The sequence below is a fragment of the Lissotriton helveticus genome, chromosome 4_1 (assembly GCF_964261635.1).
Source record: "Lissotriton helveticus chromosome 4_1, aLisHel1.1, whole genome shotgun sequence".
NCBI classification, from domain to species: Eukaryota; Metazoa; Chordata; class Amphibia; order Caudata; family Salamandridae; genus Lissotriton; species Lissotriton helveticus.
The window spans coordinates 1,685,991,259-1,686,008,866 of record NC_136063.1 but is presented as its reverse complement, the minus strand read 5'-3'; the positions used below and the strand labels follow the sequence as shown (position 1 = coordinate 1,686,008,866).

The 17,608-nt window shown below is 47.0% G+C and overlaps 1 protein-coding gene across 2 annotated transcripts in view; it reads right to left on the bottom strand.

Moving 5' to 3' along the window:
* LOC144829326 (protein AF-10-like) overlaps positions 1-13,666 on the bottom strand; it is a 1,339,974-nt gene extending 1,326,308 nt beyond the window's left edge. For both annotated transcript variants that reach the window (XM_078688368.1, XM_078688367.1), the window contains exon 1: positions 11,612-13,666. In XM_078688368.1, the coding sequence (XP_078544494.1) occupies positions 11,612-13,520 (1,909 nt within the window). In that variant the 5' untranslated portion in view covers positions 13,521-13,666. The remainder of the gene's footprint in view (positions 1-11,611) is intronic.
* Between the last annotated feature and the right edge of the window lie 3,942 nt (positions 13,667-17,608).

Sequence of the window (17,608 nt, the reverse complement as noted above, 5' to 3'; positions counted from 1 at the left end):
CCACAGACGTCCTGGTGGAGGACCTCGTCTTGAACCACCTGGCACCAAAGGGCCTTAGTAAACTTTTCGCTGTGGAGCGGGCTCACCGAGTCCCTGGTGGGAAGCCTAAGCTGGGAGCCACTCCGAGGCCCATAATAGCCAGGATTTTTAATTTCCGGGACAGGGACGCCATCCTGCAAGCCTCACGTACAAATGGCCCCACCAAATTTGAGAATGTGTAGATCAGTTTTTACCCGGACTTTACTCAGGCGGTGCAGAAACAACGAATGGGCTTTACGGGAGTGAAAAGGCGACTCAGGGATATGGGACTGAAATACGCTATGCTATTCCCGGCCCGCCTGAGGGTCGAACATGAAGAACGTACACTTTTTTTCGACCGCCCTGAGGGGGCCAGTGACTGGTTAGACACTTTGTCGACGCGCCATGATAGCCCGGAGAGCTCGAGGGGCGCCGAGGGCGGTTTGGAAGAACAGGAGTAGTGAGTCTACGTCGGCGAGCCTGATTTCACGGCAGTGGCTCTGAGACTATGTTCTTACAGTATGGATACCCGGGGGTGGGGGGAATCGGGACTCTTCCTCCTCTGGGGACTTTTTCTCTCTTCTTGTAGGTTAGCTTAATGGGGCGACAGGCACACTGCAAGTTGGGGTGGCTCTTTGGTCTACCGCAGGGGTGCAGGGAGGGGGGTTTGTGTTTTGAGGGTTCATTGGGGGTGGTGGGGGGGACCTTTCTTTCTTGTTTGTATCGAGGCTGCGCTTTGTTCCATATTTGCTGCTATGTGCCTGTTTTCACAACTTTGAGGGGGCCAGGGATCCAAGGGCGAACTGGATTTAATACTTTCGAGCAAGAGGTCTACAGTTTCAGGCGATAACATGGGAAAGACGCAAAAACTTGCCGAGGTCATGTTACCGAAAGAACTGTTCAGCCGGATTTCGGCGGAGGCATTAAGTACCTAACTGGCATTAAGAATTTGCAACTGATCATAGATATTGGAGGTCTTAGAGCAGAAAAACGAAGATAAGCGATCACAGAGCTCCTGTGAAGGTTCCACTTTATCCGAAACTGTCGGAGCCACAAGGGAGTTAAAGATATTAAAGAGGAGAGGAGGAGCTTCGCGCGTTTCCAAGATGGACGCGTGAGCAGAGGGCTCCTGAGACCCTTTCCGCCTCCCGCATCTATCCTGTAAATAATCCTGATTTGGACGACGGGTACTTATCATTGATGCCCTGCTGATGCCCACATTCTTTTCGAAAATCGAATTGGCCGCCGGGAACCGGACTTACTGCACTTTGAACTTTGTGGCCTACATCGAAGGCCATCCGGGGGCTTGATTCCCCGAGATACCCAGGTGGCAATTGAACAACAACGGCTGGTGCGCCACGTCCTCTGCCCTTGTGGTACTTTCGGTTTCGCTTTTGGTCATTGTGGACAGCGACCTGCTGCCGATCGGCGCGCTGGCTCTGATATTGCTGCCAACCCTCAGCCAGCGTTGGATCCTTGCCCTCTCGCCTTTACAAGCTTGCCACGACGGTAATCATTCTGACCAGATCCCAAAGGTTCCGTCAGAGCTTGTCGCCCATCATGGCGGGCAGGGCGGTTGTCGAGAAGCACACCACCAGAGGCCCATCCCGAGGAGGGGTTGCCCAATCCCAGACTATTGATCGCTTTACTTGTCCTAAGGGCTCCCCAGGTGGATCGAGTGGGGCCCTCGAGGAAACTGGTGACGGTGCTCCTGAAGTTGAGGAGCCAACTTTGAATGACGTTATGGGCGCCATTGCAAGTGTTCGGACTACCATGGGCCAGCAGTATGAAACCTTGGCAGCTAAAATAGACACGGTGGCGATTGAAGTCAACCTCATCAGGGCGGACTTGGGGAAAACCAATGAACGGGTCAAGTCCCTTGATCTCAAGATTGCGAGTCTGACCACGGATGTCTCGGATCTCCAGACTACAGTCCGCAATCTCCGGACGACCAGTGACCTGTTTGCCCGTCGGCTGGAAGATTTCGAGAGCCGGGCCAGACGCAACAACGTCCGCATCGTGGGTGTTCCGGAGAACTCCGCTGACTTATCCACAGACGTCCTGGTGGAGGACCTCGTCTTGAACCACCTGGCACCAAAGGGCCTTAGTAAACTTTTCTCTGTGGAGCGGGCTCACCGAGTCCCTGGTGGGAAGCCTAAGCTGGGAGCCACTCCGAGGCCCATAATAGCCAGGATTTTTAATTTCCGGGACAGGGACGCCATCCTGCAAGCCTCACGTACAAATGGCCCCACCAAATTTGAGAATGTGTAGATCAGTTTTTTGTTTTTTTCAAAACCAGAATGTAGATCAGTTTTTACCTGGACTTTACTCAGGCGGTGCAGAAACAACGAATGGGCTTTACGGGAGTGAAAAGGCGACTCAGGGATATGGGACTGAAATACGCTATGCTATTCCCGGCCCGCCTGAGGGTCGAACATGAAGAACGTACACTTTTTTTCGACCGCCCTGAGGGGGCCAGTGACTGGTTAGACACTTTGTCGACGCGCCATGATAGCCCGGAGAGCTCGAGGGGCGCCGAGGGCGGCTTGGAAGAACAGGAGTAGTGAGTCTACGTCGGCGAGCCTGATTTCACGGCAGTGGCTCTGAGACTATGTTCTCACAGTATGGATACCCGGGGGTGGGGGGGAATCGGGACTCTTCCTCCTCTGGGGACTTTTTCTCTCTTCTTGTAGGTTAGCTTAATGGGGCGACAGGCACACTGCAAGTTGGGGTGGCTCTTTGGTCTACCGCAGGGGTGCAGGGAGGGGGGTTTGTGTTTTGAGGGTTCATTGGGGGTGGTGGGGGGACCTTTCTTTCTTGTTTGTATCGAGGCTGCGCTTTGTTCCATATTTGCTGCTATGTGCCTGTTTCATGGTGGGGGGGGGCAGAATGTTTACTTCTGGGATGGGGGTAAGGGGCTGAGGGTGTTGAGCTGGAACGTCAACGGTCTTGGTGACAGGATAAAGCGGGGGATAGTACTGCAATATTTGAAGCGATGCTCCCCAGATGTAGTTTTGCTCTAGGAGACACACTTGGTGGGTAATACGTGCCAGGCACTGAATAGACGAGGTTACCGATTGGGGGCCCATTCCGGCTTTACCACTGGGTCGAGGGGGGCGGGCATCCTGGTTAGGAACTCCCTCCCCCTGGAGATAAATGGCACGGTGTTGGATGACAGAAGCCGCTACGCGGCTATTACGGGAAGGTGGGAGGGGAAGTCGATCTCCGTATTGTCTGTGTATGTTCCGCCTGGTCTACAGTCTACCACATTCACTGATTTGGGTAGGGTGGTTCTGGGGCTGCCTGACGGCTTGTTGATAGTGGGTGGCGATTTTAATTCCGTGGTTAATGGGGAGAAAGATCGTAGCCCCCCCAGGCTCCTTCCCACATCGCAGTTATGGCTGGGGAAATTTTTGGATACGTTTGGTCTGGCGGATTGTTGGAGACAACTGCACCCTGGACAGCTCCAGTACACCTTTTACTCGGGAGCTCATGGGAGTCTCTCGAGACTCTATTATATCCTCGTACCGGCGGTGCAGTTGGTCTCGGTACGGGAAATCAAGCATTTAGCTAGGGGGGTCTCCGACCACTCCCCGCTCTGGCTCACCATTGATGCACAGCTGGGGGCCGGGGGTCGGATTGCCCCGATCAATCCATGGCATTTTCATAACCCTAAAATTAGATCAGAGGTGGTCAAGTGTATGGACTTCTACTTTGCTGAAAATGAGGGGTCGGTGTCCTCCCCGGTGTCCTTGTGGGAGGATTATAAAACTGTGATTCGTGGTCAGACTCTGTCCTTGATTGCTAGCGAGAGGAGGCGCAAAAATGAGGAGGTGGTGGGCTTGGAAACTGAAATTACTGGGTTGGAGGAACAGTTGGAGTCTGGGGCTACACCCGAGCGACTGCACTTTTTGGCTCTTAAGCAGTCTGAATATAGGGCTTTGGTGACTGACGCGGCCAAGGCGATGAATCGTGCGCAACAGGGGCGTTTGTATGATGTGGGTGATAAAGCGGGAAAGTTGATTGCTTGGCTAGACAAACGAGATAGATTGAATCGGGTGGTGCCTGTGGTTGAGAAAGTGGCCGGAACGCGAGTGGTGAACCCGGTTGAGATAGTCGAGGTGTTTGCCCAGCACTTTCGGAATGTCTACGCGCCGGTCTCGGACAGACCAGAGGAGGACTCGCACTTGTTGCTTCGTGATCTCGCGTTGCCTAGTCTCTCAGAATCGGACAGGGTGCTTATGGAGGCGGACTTTTCCACTGATGAGGTTGCGCTCGCCATACGCTCCCTTCGCTCGGGCAAGGCCTCTGGTCTGAACGGTATACCAGTCGAACTGTACAAGCTATGCCCTGACAAAATGGCGCCATATCTTCGTCGGATATTTGTGGCATCGCGAGACCTTGGGTCCCTTCCCCGGGATCAAACACTGGCGTCCATTGCGGTCATCCATAAAGATGGCAAACCCTGCGAACACTGTTCATCGTATCGGCCGATATCGCTTTTGAATGCGGAACCCAAGATCCTGGCGAAGCTTTTGGCAAACCGATTGATCACGCTGATTAGTGATTTGATACACCCGGACCAGTCTGGTTTTATTCCCCATCGGAATACCGCGCTCAATCTTCGCCGTCTTCACGTTGTCCTGGCGAGGGCGGGGTCTCTCAATGAGCCGGCCATCTTGGTTTCCCTTGATGCCTCGATGGCCTTCGACACGGTTGAGTGGCCATATTTGTGGGCTGCTCTTGCTAAATTTGGTTTTGGCCTGAAGTTCATTGAGTGGGTCAGGCTTCTGTATGAGCAGCCGCTGGCTCAGGTGGAGGTCAACGGCAGAACCTCGGAGCCCTTTGTTCTCGGACGCGGCACGAGGCAGGGGTGCCCTTTGTCGCCGCTTCTATTTGCGCTTGCCCTTGAACCCCTTGCCGAGTGGCTCCGCTGGGAGCCCTCACTCAAGGGTATTCGATGGTCCCCGGACTTCGAAGATCGCATATCACTATATGCCGACGGCATATTACTGTACCTGACCTCCCCCCGTAAGTCACTAGGAGTCCTCTTCGACGTTTTGAGTTCCTTCGGACGAAACTCCGGTTTAGTTATCAATTGGGCCAAGTCTTGTATTTTCCCACTGACTGGAGACTCACCCTCTCCGCCCCGCGCTTGCCCGATACCTGTTTCTAGAGGTGGCTTTAAATATTTGGGGGATCTATATTTCATTAGACCCCATGGTACGCTATGAGCGGAATTTAATACCCCCGCTTGCCCGGCTTCGGTCGGACGTTGCGGCGTGGTGTGGTTTACCTTTGTCCCCCTTGGGAAGAGCAGCCCTGTTCAAGATGGTGTCTCTTCCCCGTTTTCTGTATGCCGTCCAAAACACACTCGATCTGGTGCCGGACAGTTATTTTCGTGAAATTAAGGGCCTCCAGAGGAAACTGGTGTGGGGCGGACGGCCCCGCATTGCGTTGGCAAAGTTGACGTTGCCCTGGTACGACGGTGGTATAGCATTGCCTGGTATTAAAAGATACTACTGGGCATCTCAGCTGAGCGCTGTTAACCATGCCATGTACGGTCCAGTTCCGAATCCTGCATTTGAGATGGATAGGTGGCAACTGCCCGGATGCGATTATAACAGAGCGCTCTATTCTAGAGGCGCCAGGAAGAACCCGACGGGTCCCACTGGAGTGGCGGTGCGAGTGTGGGGTAGTGCGACTACGACTACGGGGTGGACGGATAGGCTGACCAGAGCAACCCCCCTATATGCCGCAGAGAGGTTGGGTGAACTATGGACATCGAAGGGTTTCGATAGATGGGACCTTATTGGCATTAGTAAAGTGGGCGACCTCTGGGCTAAAAATGGAGTTAAGACCTTTGCTGAATTGAAACAGGAATATAATTTGAATGATAAGGAATATTTCCGCTATCTCCAGGTCCGTCACGCAATTGAATCGGTTTTTCCAGCCGGATCTACAATCCCGGAGTATTCTCCCCTGGAGGACAGGGTGCCGGACGGATACGTTCCGGACAGCACTATCTCTCTTATTTATAAAAAACTCACCAATGATCGTTCGGACCTTCTTGTTCAGCTTCGATGTGCTTGGACTGGCGATGGGCTGGAGTTGGACGATGAAGACTGGCAGGCTGCGATATCCTCTCCTAAAGAGGTCGCGATTCCGGCGCGTCTCCGACTGGTACAGCTGAAGATTCTGCACCGAGTCTATGTCACGGGTCCACGATTGATGCATATGGGTTATTCTGCGGATGGGCTGTGTAGACGTGGCTGTGGTATGCTTGCTACCTTCCTCCACATCATATGGGAATGTCCGGAAGTAGTGACTTTTTGGACTAGAGTGCATGCGGTGATGGGTGAGGTGACGGGCGTTGAGTTGTTGCCTGAGGCCAGACGCTGTTTGTTGAACATCTGGGAGCCGAATGACTGCACTGTTGCTCAAACTCAATGGGTCACGCTGGGCAACATGGTTGCGAAAAGGGACATCGCTCAATTGTGGGGATCTCAGAGGGCACCATCAGTTCACACCTGGGAAGAAAACATGGACTGGTGCATGTTTAGAGAAAAAATTGTATATGTCTCCCATGGTAGGCACAAGAAATGGGGTAGGATATGGAATTCATACCGAGGAGAGATATGCGCTCCCCCTCTTACTGAAGCTCCCAACACTCCTTGATCTCCTTGACTGTACGTTTCGGTTTCTTAATTTCCCGCACTACAGATATGTTTCTTGCTCTCTGTCCCCCCCTTCTCCCAGGATCTCTCCTGCTTCTTAACACTGTTCATTGTTCGCCTTCTCCCCATGCCGTATGGAACAGTCATTACATTGCAGGGTACCGCCTAGACTCTTTCTATGGTTAAGTTTTTGTTGTTTATTTTGTATAAAATGTGAAACCTTTTAAATATCCTCTTATTGCCACGAACTTTGGATAATATCTTGCTTTATCGCTGCCGGACCTTCGGTTGTTGGCTGATGAGCTGTGTCTTACTGCGTTACTGTTATTGCATATGACTGGCCGGCCCTGGTGGTTGTAGGCCTGTAACTGTATTCCTTTTCTTACTAATAAAGGTTTTCAATTTAAAAAAAAAAAAGATATTAAAGAGGTCCTTGGGATTAGTGATATCCCCAGTGATCTTGGAGTAATATCTTTCCTTTTCCTCCATATAGCTGCTTTATATGCCTTCAGACATTGCTTATGGGAGTCCCTGCCAGAGGGAGCCAGGTCCTTCCACTCTTGTCTCATCTTTCGAACACAGTCAGAGAACCAAGGAGCGGAGGGCGTTTTCCGGTCGAGTAGCACAATTTTTTAGGGGCAAGAGAGTCCATCATAGCAGTAATTTTATTAGAAAGATTTGCTGCTGCCTTGTCTGCGTTGTGAAGGTCTGATTGCTGGAAGTCAGCAAAAGCAGTGGTGACCGCTTTATTAGTAATCAGGGTGAGGGTTTTTTTTCGACCGTTTTCAACCCTGTGCTTTGAGTGTTACCTAGGGTAATAGCCCTTTTTTCAAAAGGAACTGCAAAGTGGTCAAACCACGAAAGTGGAAGGGGCGCACCCACCAGGATTAGGTTGTCATTCGAAAAGAACCCATCAAGAGTGTGGCCCGCAATATGTGTAGGGGTGTACACTAATTGTGGAAAACCATAGCCACTCATACGTTCTAGCAGAGTTTGGGTGTCATGATTCATGCTATTCTCTAAATGAAAATTAAAAAATCGCCAAGAAGCGTGAAGTTCGTACGCTCAAGGTAAGGTTCAAAGTGGTTGCTAAAATCATCACTGAACGAAGCCCTAGGGCCAGGTGGCCTATAGCACAGAATCCCAGAGAAACTCTCCGTGGGAGTGAAATTTATAGAGAAATATAATGCCCGATAGAGATCAAGGGCTGAGGTCAGTAGTTCTGATCAACAGGTCAAAGTGTCCTTAACCAGGATACCGAAGCCTCCCCCACGTCGGCCCTCCCTATCCAGCCTGGTGAGGGAATACCCAAACGGAATAGCCTCTACCAGCTCGGGACCAGAAGAGTCATTAGCCCAAGTTTCGGTGAGGAAAACCCAGTCAGGGGCGTGTTGGAGCACAAAGTCCTTGAATTCTATATTATTCTTAATCAAGGCCCTGGAGTTGAGGAGCAAACCCTGCAACGACCTTTGCCTTTGCGTATAGTGGGCTTTAATAGTCAAAGTGGAGGGGCTGGTTCCTTCTACCCCCTTAAGGTGGAGGCCACACCAACTACATGAGAAGGGCCCTTTCTTGAACGGAGTTTCTTCTTTCAGGATGTGTACACAAAGTGGCAGATTTCTCGTCCCAATATCCAGCAAATCCCCCCTCGAGTACCTTAATTTGGGCCCAAACTCTGGTTGGAGAGAGGCAGCATCCCCGGCCCTGACTTGGCGCGGAGGAGCTTGCCCGCGGAGCCCAAGGCATGCTGCTGAAATAGAGGGGAGATGGCCGTGCACTAGAGCGCTAACCCAACAGTCTCCGCCACTCGACCAGCCGGCCAAGGAGCAAATGGCGCCGCCTAAGCACCCTCCACACAAACGGTAGAAACCGCAGTGGAACGGGGTGCGCGGCAGACCAAGGCTTCCTGGTAGTCAGGTAAGCAGAGGCAACACAAACATAAAAGTTAAAATTGCTGGTTTTAAAATTCAGTAGTGGCACACCACAGTCAATTTAGCAAATGCGTGTGGACCGGAGAAAGTTTGAAAATAATTACAGCACACAACAGTCAATATTTTAAAAAGAGTGAAGGGACCGGAGGAGCCCCGCAAAACAAAGAATAGGCAGGACCGGAGTAGCTGCAGGCTTCTGACCCTATTGGAGCTTCCTATTTAGGAGGGAACACTGGGTAAATCTGCCATAGAAGTTGCTACTTCCTAAGCAGGGATCTAGTGGGCACCTTTAAATTAAATATGCTGAGCTAAACGTTACCATATTCAGAGTCTGAGAATGAAATGCCCAGTTACTTTACCTGCAATCTTTAGTCTCCAGAGTCCTGGTCAAAGTCATTACGACACACCCACCATCCTTATGATACTGGCCCCCATTCGATTAGTATTAGGAGCAAGTTGTAAAGAAGAAGCTAGTTCATAGAGCACACCAAGCCAGGTGGAGCTTTAAGCACTTCCTGCGTCTTTCTCCTCTATGAACTGGGTCACCCCCAAAGAAATGGTGGGAATGAGGACGAAGGACATAATAAGTATGGATTAAGTACATGAAAAGGATTAGATAATTGCCGAGTGAGCTTAACATAACCTGGTGTTGTCGGGAAGTGTACTGGGAGTGTTCTTTTTGAGTCTCAATTACAAATCAACCACTATGCCTCATGACTCAAACACCATGTGCTGATGTTGAAAATCAAAGTATACGAAAAAAACACTTGTTTGACACTTCAATTCTGTATGACACTACTACTCTTGGAAATAACAGAAGTAAAGATTATCTCACATGTCTGCCATGAGACTGAAATGAACTACTGTTTTTACTGATGTGTGCCAGCAAAATCATGTTACACAAAATAAACAGAGCCAAAGGCTGAAGTAGAAGGACCCAATGCTTCACTGTGTGGTGGCTGGAAGGAAATTGCATGACAGGTGAACAGGCTCGCTATGTACGCATGTTATGCATAATAATTTTTTGAAATTCAATAGTCTGGCAGGATTGCTAAAGCGGTCTCAAAAGCTAGACTTAAAAAAAGAATAACAGTTCTCCTTTTTACTTCAAATTAATCTCTTAGCACCACCACCGAGGAAAAGACTGGACCATGGGCAGGACTCAGAGCTGTCCACTTGTAAGAGCCAGGTTTAGACTAATTTATGTCTCAACAAGAGAGAGAGGGGCTCCCTAAAACCAACAGAGGTAGATCACCAAATAGACAAAAGTCACACAAAAAAATCCTCTTTGGTGAAAATAGAAGAAACCAAACAAACAACACTTCACATAATCATACTGTATCATCAGAGCATAAACGTCACAAACACAAACCTTTTGTAGTAAAGATTGTATTTGAAAATTAAAACAATATAAAAATTACGTTTAAAAAGAATTTTTGTTAAAAAAAGGAATTGCCTGGAGATTTCATAAACAAACCAGTGAGAATAACAACACAATACGGAAGATCACAAACAAATGTACAATTACATGGCACATACATACGCGGGAGATAGCAATAGACATCAAAAAAAAAATTCTACTCGCTGTATATCATCACCAGTAACTGTTGAATTATATGTCCAGGTACAATTCTTTATATTATCTTGCACCCTTGCAGATAAGATACCCTTAGTAATCTAGTGTATTTACATTAGAAGCATCGACGTGTTTCGGTGGGTAGCATATAATTAAAGAAACCACCTTCCTCAGGAGTGTTGATGATTCCCGGCTATCAACTGAATAATCTAAAACACAGACAAGGAAAAATACAAAAAACAAATATAAGATATAAATATAATGTTTTTTTTGTTTTTTTTACTTTTCCTTGTTTGTATATATGTGTTTTAGATTATTCAATTGATAGCCGGGAGTCATCAACAATCCTAAGGAAGGTGTAAGAATATATAAAGTATTGTACCTTGACAGATAATTCAACTGTTACTGGTGATGATATACAGTGATTAAAAATTATTTTTGATGTTTATTGTTTTCTCCCGCGTATGTATGCATGTACCATGTAATTGTATATTTGTTTGCGATAATCTTGCTTATTCTGTGGTTATTCTCACTGGTTAATGAAATCTCTAGAAATTCCTTTTTTTAACAAACATTATTTTTAAATGTCATTTTTATATTGTGTTTTAATTTTCAAAGAAATTCTTTGCTACAAAAGGTTTGTGTGTGTGACGTTTATGCTCTGACGATACAGTATGATTATGTGAAGTCTGTATGTTTGGTTTCTTCTATTTTCACCAAAGAGGAGACTTTAGACTTATTTATGGACAAAAAAGAATGACTGATGGAGAGGAGGTGGACTGCCCTGTCTTTGGAGAACCTTTCCTAAATCATCAAGAAAGGTTGTTGCGAACCTGCCCTAACTGATATCAAAAACGCTTCATCTGCTTTTAGCACCGTCATGAGGTCATGCTGTCTGTGAAAAGGAGCCTTCCCAGGAACAGAGTAGTAGAGCTGTTTTAATATCCATTGCACCAAGATGGAAATTGCTTCTCAGACCCCGTTTTACCAGTTCCCCTGCAAGACGGAACAACTAATTGTGGAAAGGCACACGCCCTTATTATTGGTTGGCTTCAAAAAGGTATGCCATAATGGCACTGAAACACCATTAACTCCAAATGTATAGCACACATTAGACCCAGTGTAGCTATACTATGCAGTGTTTTAAATAAATAATGTAACCTATTATAGCTGATGTGGTTTAATGAAGGACTAGTTTAAGGTGTTTTGAAGATTATGGGTGTATACACATGGATCATCCTAAGCCATAACAAAATGGACAAAAAAGTTCAAATCATATAAAAATTATTAGGGATGGAGAATTAAATGTGTATATATAGCAGGAAGTTAAACAGTCGCAACAATGTAATCAAAAGCAGATACACATAAAAAAAAGTAGAAGCTCTAAACATTATTGCTTGCTCCCTCACCTTGATGGACAGCTACTTTACATCCAGGTCCTCCATCACAATACACCAGCAAATTATTGGGCCAGCTATGTTCATCATTACATATACAGCAGCATCCCAAAGAATCGTTCTCTTCTTCTGATATATAACCCTTCTGTTTAACACTAAAGCGTTTTACTGGACTAGCATTGCGTAACTGGTGGCTGCCCATGAGACTATTACATGCATCATCCCTTGTGACTCCACTTCTGGGATCAGCTTCACAAACTGGATTTTCAGTGCAATAGGTCTTCAACTTTACAGGATCACAGCGGCTGCCAACTTCCATCGAGCTGGTAACACCATCCACTAGTTTTACTATAGAAGCTGTAGAGCCATCATTCTTTTCTGTCAAAATGCTTTCCTTTGTAGGACAGGCTCTCAGATTTGCCATCCCATTTGGCCTCAGTGATCTCTCTTCCATCACAGAGGTTCTCAAGCTGGTCTCTTTAACCAGTAAGGCACCAGCATTGGTATCCTCTCCCATGCTGAAATGTCCTGTAAGACTAGGCTTATGGCTGGTAATTGCCAAAGAGGTGGCACAGGTACGATGGTCATCATCTTCCGTAGCACAAACACTGCAGCCAAAATCCACACCATCAGCGCATGGAGCCTTCTGTTCCATGACTGAAGCACAGAGTCCCTCCTTCCCCTCCTTGGTACCGGCACTGAAGCCATTCTCAATCACAACATAAACAGTACGGTTATCGTGCTTAAAGTAAGCATTATCAACCTCATCTTTAGCAGAGACTCTTAGATTGTCTTCCTTGTTGGCAAGGGTGCTCAGACCAGACTCTTCCTGGATACAATTTCTCAAGCCAGTTTCTTCCACAAGTATTTCACTAGGGCTTACCTCCTCTGCCATGGAGGAACGTCTTGTAACGCTGGGACCCTGGATCGTAATTGTCACGGAGTTATCCCTCACACAATCATCTGACGAAAATTGTTGTCTTGGAGAGGCTTCAGCATCAATCTCACGTCGTATATATATCTCTTTCTTTGTACAATAGCTGGAAACGCTGGCATTCTGCATAAAATCACTATGGCTCTCATCTTCTTTTCTGGCACGAGCAATGCCCTTATTCGAGTCATCCATATTCTTCTTCGCACTAGCGCCTTCCTCTTCTTTCAAAATAGTACCAGCTGCCATACTTGCCTCACCAGTACTCACGTGGCGAACATCCTCGATAGTAACATAAACATTAAATTGGTCATCCGTCACACGACCATTGGACATCTGATTACCACCGAGGCTCTCCTCCAGGACGCACACAACACGGGGGTCATTCACCTCCCCATCAAAGGACCTCTGGCCAGGCTCAACCACAAAACAAATACTAGGATCATCATTCTTCAAACAGGTAAGGAGGCCAGCCTTCCTTTCATAATCATTTTCTCCCTCTTTTGCCTCCCTAACAGAGGTAGTAATGTGGTCATGCTTATCTATAGCCTTGTCATCATTTACTTGACCATTTGAGCCCACCTCCTTCACAGCAAAATCACCCAGTTCATCCTTCGCCTTTCTGGCAGAAACGCATGGACCATTAGCCTGAATAACAGGAACGCTCGCATCACTCTCTTCTTTTGCACAGGCACTTTGTTCGTCCTCCAAAAATCCCACGTCCTTCCGTAAAGCATTAAAGTGCTCAACCCTTGACCAAGGATGTAAAACGTTGCGTTTCAAACAAACGCTAGGACCCTCATCAGTCACGTGGGCATTGTGGCCTTGCTGCTCCAAACAACTAAGGCGTGGCTCTACCGTCACACTACTGGTAACGCCTTCCAGTTTTACCACATTTCCGTGCTTCGAATAACCAAACGGGCCCTCCTCTTCACCTTCGTAAACATTAGGGTTTTCTTCCTTAACTACTATACTGTGGCTGTCCGCCATTTGAAAACCACATGAGATACAATCAGATAAACACGGTGCCGTGTGGCAGTTAGTCTCACCACATTGCGGCCACACGAAATGACCGTATTCTCTGTATTTGAATAGCCAGACTGACGTTCTGAGCAGTACCTGGTGTCAAAAGAACACATCCTACCTCGCGAGATTCAGCCATCTTAATGTAAGGCATCATTTGTTTTAGGACTCCGCTGACTCCAACCAACTGAATCAGCGACGCAAATTGACGTTTCTGCCTGAATCAAAGATGGCCGTCATTTCGGACCACCACCTGTCGGCTAGCTAGGTGTGCTTGTTCTAAATTACCCGACATTCTGCGCACCATTGCTTCGATGTAAATTAACTGAGATTCTGCGCTGCTTTACTTACTGTCCTGTCCGTATGTGATTAGTGGCTCACTTTTTTCCCCATTTAATCCTTTTTTCCGGTGGCGACAGACTGGGGAACCAAAGCCAGAGTTTGTATCATTTGTAAGTATGTATTGTAAATATCTATGCATTTTTGCTAATTCCTGTGTTTTTTACTTGACTAGTTGTTTGCTTTAATGGCGCTCGCTGGAAACGTTAAACACTTAAAAAAAATATTTGGGACATTTTTAACTTTCCCCTGATTCTCCAGGATTGGAGTTAATAAATAAGCTCACCTGGCCTATTTACCCAAATGTTATAGAACTGGAATTAGAACAGTAAAACAATTATTTTAGTGCTGGAGTTAGACTAGCGAAAAACTATTTGTTACGTCCCCCACTCTGCTTCTAGGAGAGTGGAACGGAAGGCAAAACGCTCAAACATGCCTCATTTTGCAGTCAAGTTATGCAATGTTCACTGTCATAACTGCTACATTTCCAGATTCTTTACTCTTGAGAGACAAGCGTGACATTTTGCTGTCAAGTTATCCAAGGTTAAATGTCATACCTGTTAGATTTTCAGAGTTTGCACATGTGAGACAACTATGTGCCTGATGCCTCCTGCACGGGGTCGGATTGAGAGCAAAATTAGGCCCGGACACCGAAGGAAAAAGTGGCCCACATTTGTGGATATTGACATTTCGTCTAACGTAGCTTCGTATGAGGGAGTACTGCGGTCAGCAGCATTCGTCAAGACTGACGCACTAGACACACCATTATTCCTCTGTAACTCACCTCACCTACATGTCTCCTCACCTGATCATCAGGCCTACACATTTCTCCACTTTGAGTGCATGAATGTGTTAGTCACCTATCGGTTCCTTAGTCTGTGCCCCCCTCTCTTCTCCCCCCACAGCCTCTGAAGATCCCTGAATATCCTGTATTATAACAGGCCGTGAGTCGAAGAACCATGCCCCCCTTTGAGTCTTAAGGCAGCTTTTCACCCTCAAGCGATCAGTGGTCTTCCTCTTTTGGTTCTGCAATCGATGGCTTTGGGGCTTGCATACAACTTCGTACTTGATGTCTTTATTTATTGTGGGTAGAGAATTGTAGTGAATCTGGAAAAGATGCAGAAATTAACTAAAAATGCCTTTCTTTCTCTTATGTCTCAATACCCATTTCTTACTTGCTGTGTGCACGTCGTTCTCCCTATCACTTTTTGCCCCTCTCTCTAATTTGTTTCCTTTTTCTTTCATACTCCACTTCTTTTCCTCACCTTGTTGTCTCTCGTTCTACTTATGTGCTTCACTTAGTCTCTCACATTTGCCCTCTCTCTTTTTATGTCAAGCTTTAGCATGCATGCGCTGTCTGCGAAACCTACTGATATTAGAAAAAATAAAATTCTCCCTCCAGCTGCTTCCCATAGGTAGATTCTGGTGTCGCTCTTTTTTGCTGCTTCCTAACTGGATAGTTTTGCAGCCGATAGGTAACTTCCCTTGCAGGCTGAAGATCAACGGCCAATTACAGTTTTCATCCCTTTATGGGCTTATCTATTGTTCAGGAAAACTCTTTTTCTCCTGCTACTCTTGCATGCACTATCAGCCCAGCTCCGTATCAGCGCGCACTCCATAAACACCCTCCTGCCAACATATCCACATTGGCAACCCATTTTGTGTAACCTTTCCATGCCGTCTGTCATTATCCTGCACGCTTAAACTATAAATGCTCAGGCGCTGCGCTTCATGTTTCAGCACGATACAAAAGGGGATGATGGACGGAGCGTTTGAGCAAATCAAACACTCACCCCCAGTCAACTGATCTGGGTTTAATCCATCACCATTCTTTAGCTCACTCAGCCACCCCAGTTCAGACATGGCCATATGCAAATCAGTCTGACCCTGTGCCTCATGGGAACAATCCAGCCCGAACTGCCAAGCCATGTCTTCCCTGGACCGGAAACCAGCATCCCGGGACCAGTTTCGGATTCATAATCCTCATCAGCCAGGCTATCTTGAATCCAGTGGCCAAGTGAGCAAGGGACTCACGTCTGAGCATACCCTGCCACACTTAGGGCGAACAAAGCGATACAAAAGGTGATGATGGACGGAGCGTTTGAGCAAATCAAACACTCACCCCCAGTCAACTGATCTGGGTTTCGGCACAGCGCCCAGTTTCCACAACTTCAGTTGAAGCTGCTTTGCTTTTGCATGTTCTATATTGCTCTCTGTCTACACAACCCCCTCACACTCCCACTCCCGCCCCCCGTGGGCTCTATCTTCAGTTAGTTGTAGGTCTCTCATGCCTTATTCCCCTTTCATTTTGTATCTCTCCCTTAAGTTTTATTTAATTTCTCTGTTTTGATAACCTTCCCTTTTTCTCCTGTCTTGCTCTCTCTGGTCAGTCTCTTCCACATCCCTCTGCCCCTTGAATTTCTTTGTACTACACATAAAGTCATATTCTTATGTGTCCCCTTTATTACCTTGCTCCAGGCAGTAATGGAAAGCCCTCCTGTGCCTGGAGGCCGCATTTAAACTAAAAGAGAATCCACCGGTGGAATTTCCTTTACCATTCCATCCCTTTGATGAAGGAAATTCCACTGGTGCATTCTAATCTCAATTTAGCACTACCTACTGGAATGCCAACAACCTCTAAACTAAGACCTAGACCAGGGGTCTCCAACCTTTTCTTTAGTAAGAGCTACTTATGCTCAATGAAAATAATCTGTGCTATATATCATTAGAATTATTGTGTTATAATTGTCACCACATCGAACAAGATTACATTAGTGGCTACCCTTTGCCAGCAGCATAACAAAAGCCCCCATAGCCCCTGCGGTACAGGGGGGCCCAAGCTCCTGGGGCCACCATTGGCACTGGCAGGTACTTGGACAGAGAGCTCCATACTGGGTCTGGAGCATGGGGAGCCCACTGCATGTACTTTGCAGGGGGGCCTCCTCCAGTTTTGTTTCACCACAGCCCTTTGCAAGATTAGGACCAGTGATCACCTTCGTACATCAGGCAGGGTTGCCAGCAGTAACATAAAGGGTTTGTCAATTTGGAATGCCTTTACCTGGGTAGTACCTAGCAGTCATAGCTGCAATGCATCTGGTACCAAGGTAATAATATTAGTAATACATCTCCCAACTGATTTATCAATTAAATACCAGCTTTAAATATATTTGGGGGAAAAAAACAAATTCTCCAAACATCAACTTAGGAGTTCCAAAGATGCACACATTTTCATTTTGAGTACATGCTTTCCAATTTTGCTATTCATATAATAATTGAGACCAGTAAAAGCTTTTAATTTAGTAGGCTGGGCTGCACACAGGAGACCCACTTAGAGGTAGCTTGAGAGCTACCAGTAGCTCACCAGCTACTCGTTGAAGAAGCCTGCCCTAGACTGAGGAAGAGAATTTGGATAGTGCATGTGAGGTAGTAACCATCCTTCCTATTTCGCTTAAGACCAGGAAATGTATTACACCCTCTGCTGCCTTCTTCTCTATCATTTCCTTCATCATTCACTTTAAAAAAAAGTTTTTTTAATAGCGCATTTGATAGAGATCGCAGGTCACCCGACCAATAATTACACCTCTTAGGTTTTCGGGCCCATATACTTCAATTCTCCATATGCATTGATCAGATGACCTTACAATCCACTACCAATAATCATTAAGTCCCTTTCGGTTATTTCCAGTGTACCCGACTTACCATCCACCGTTACGGGT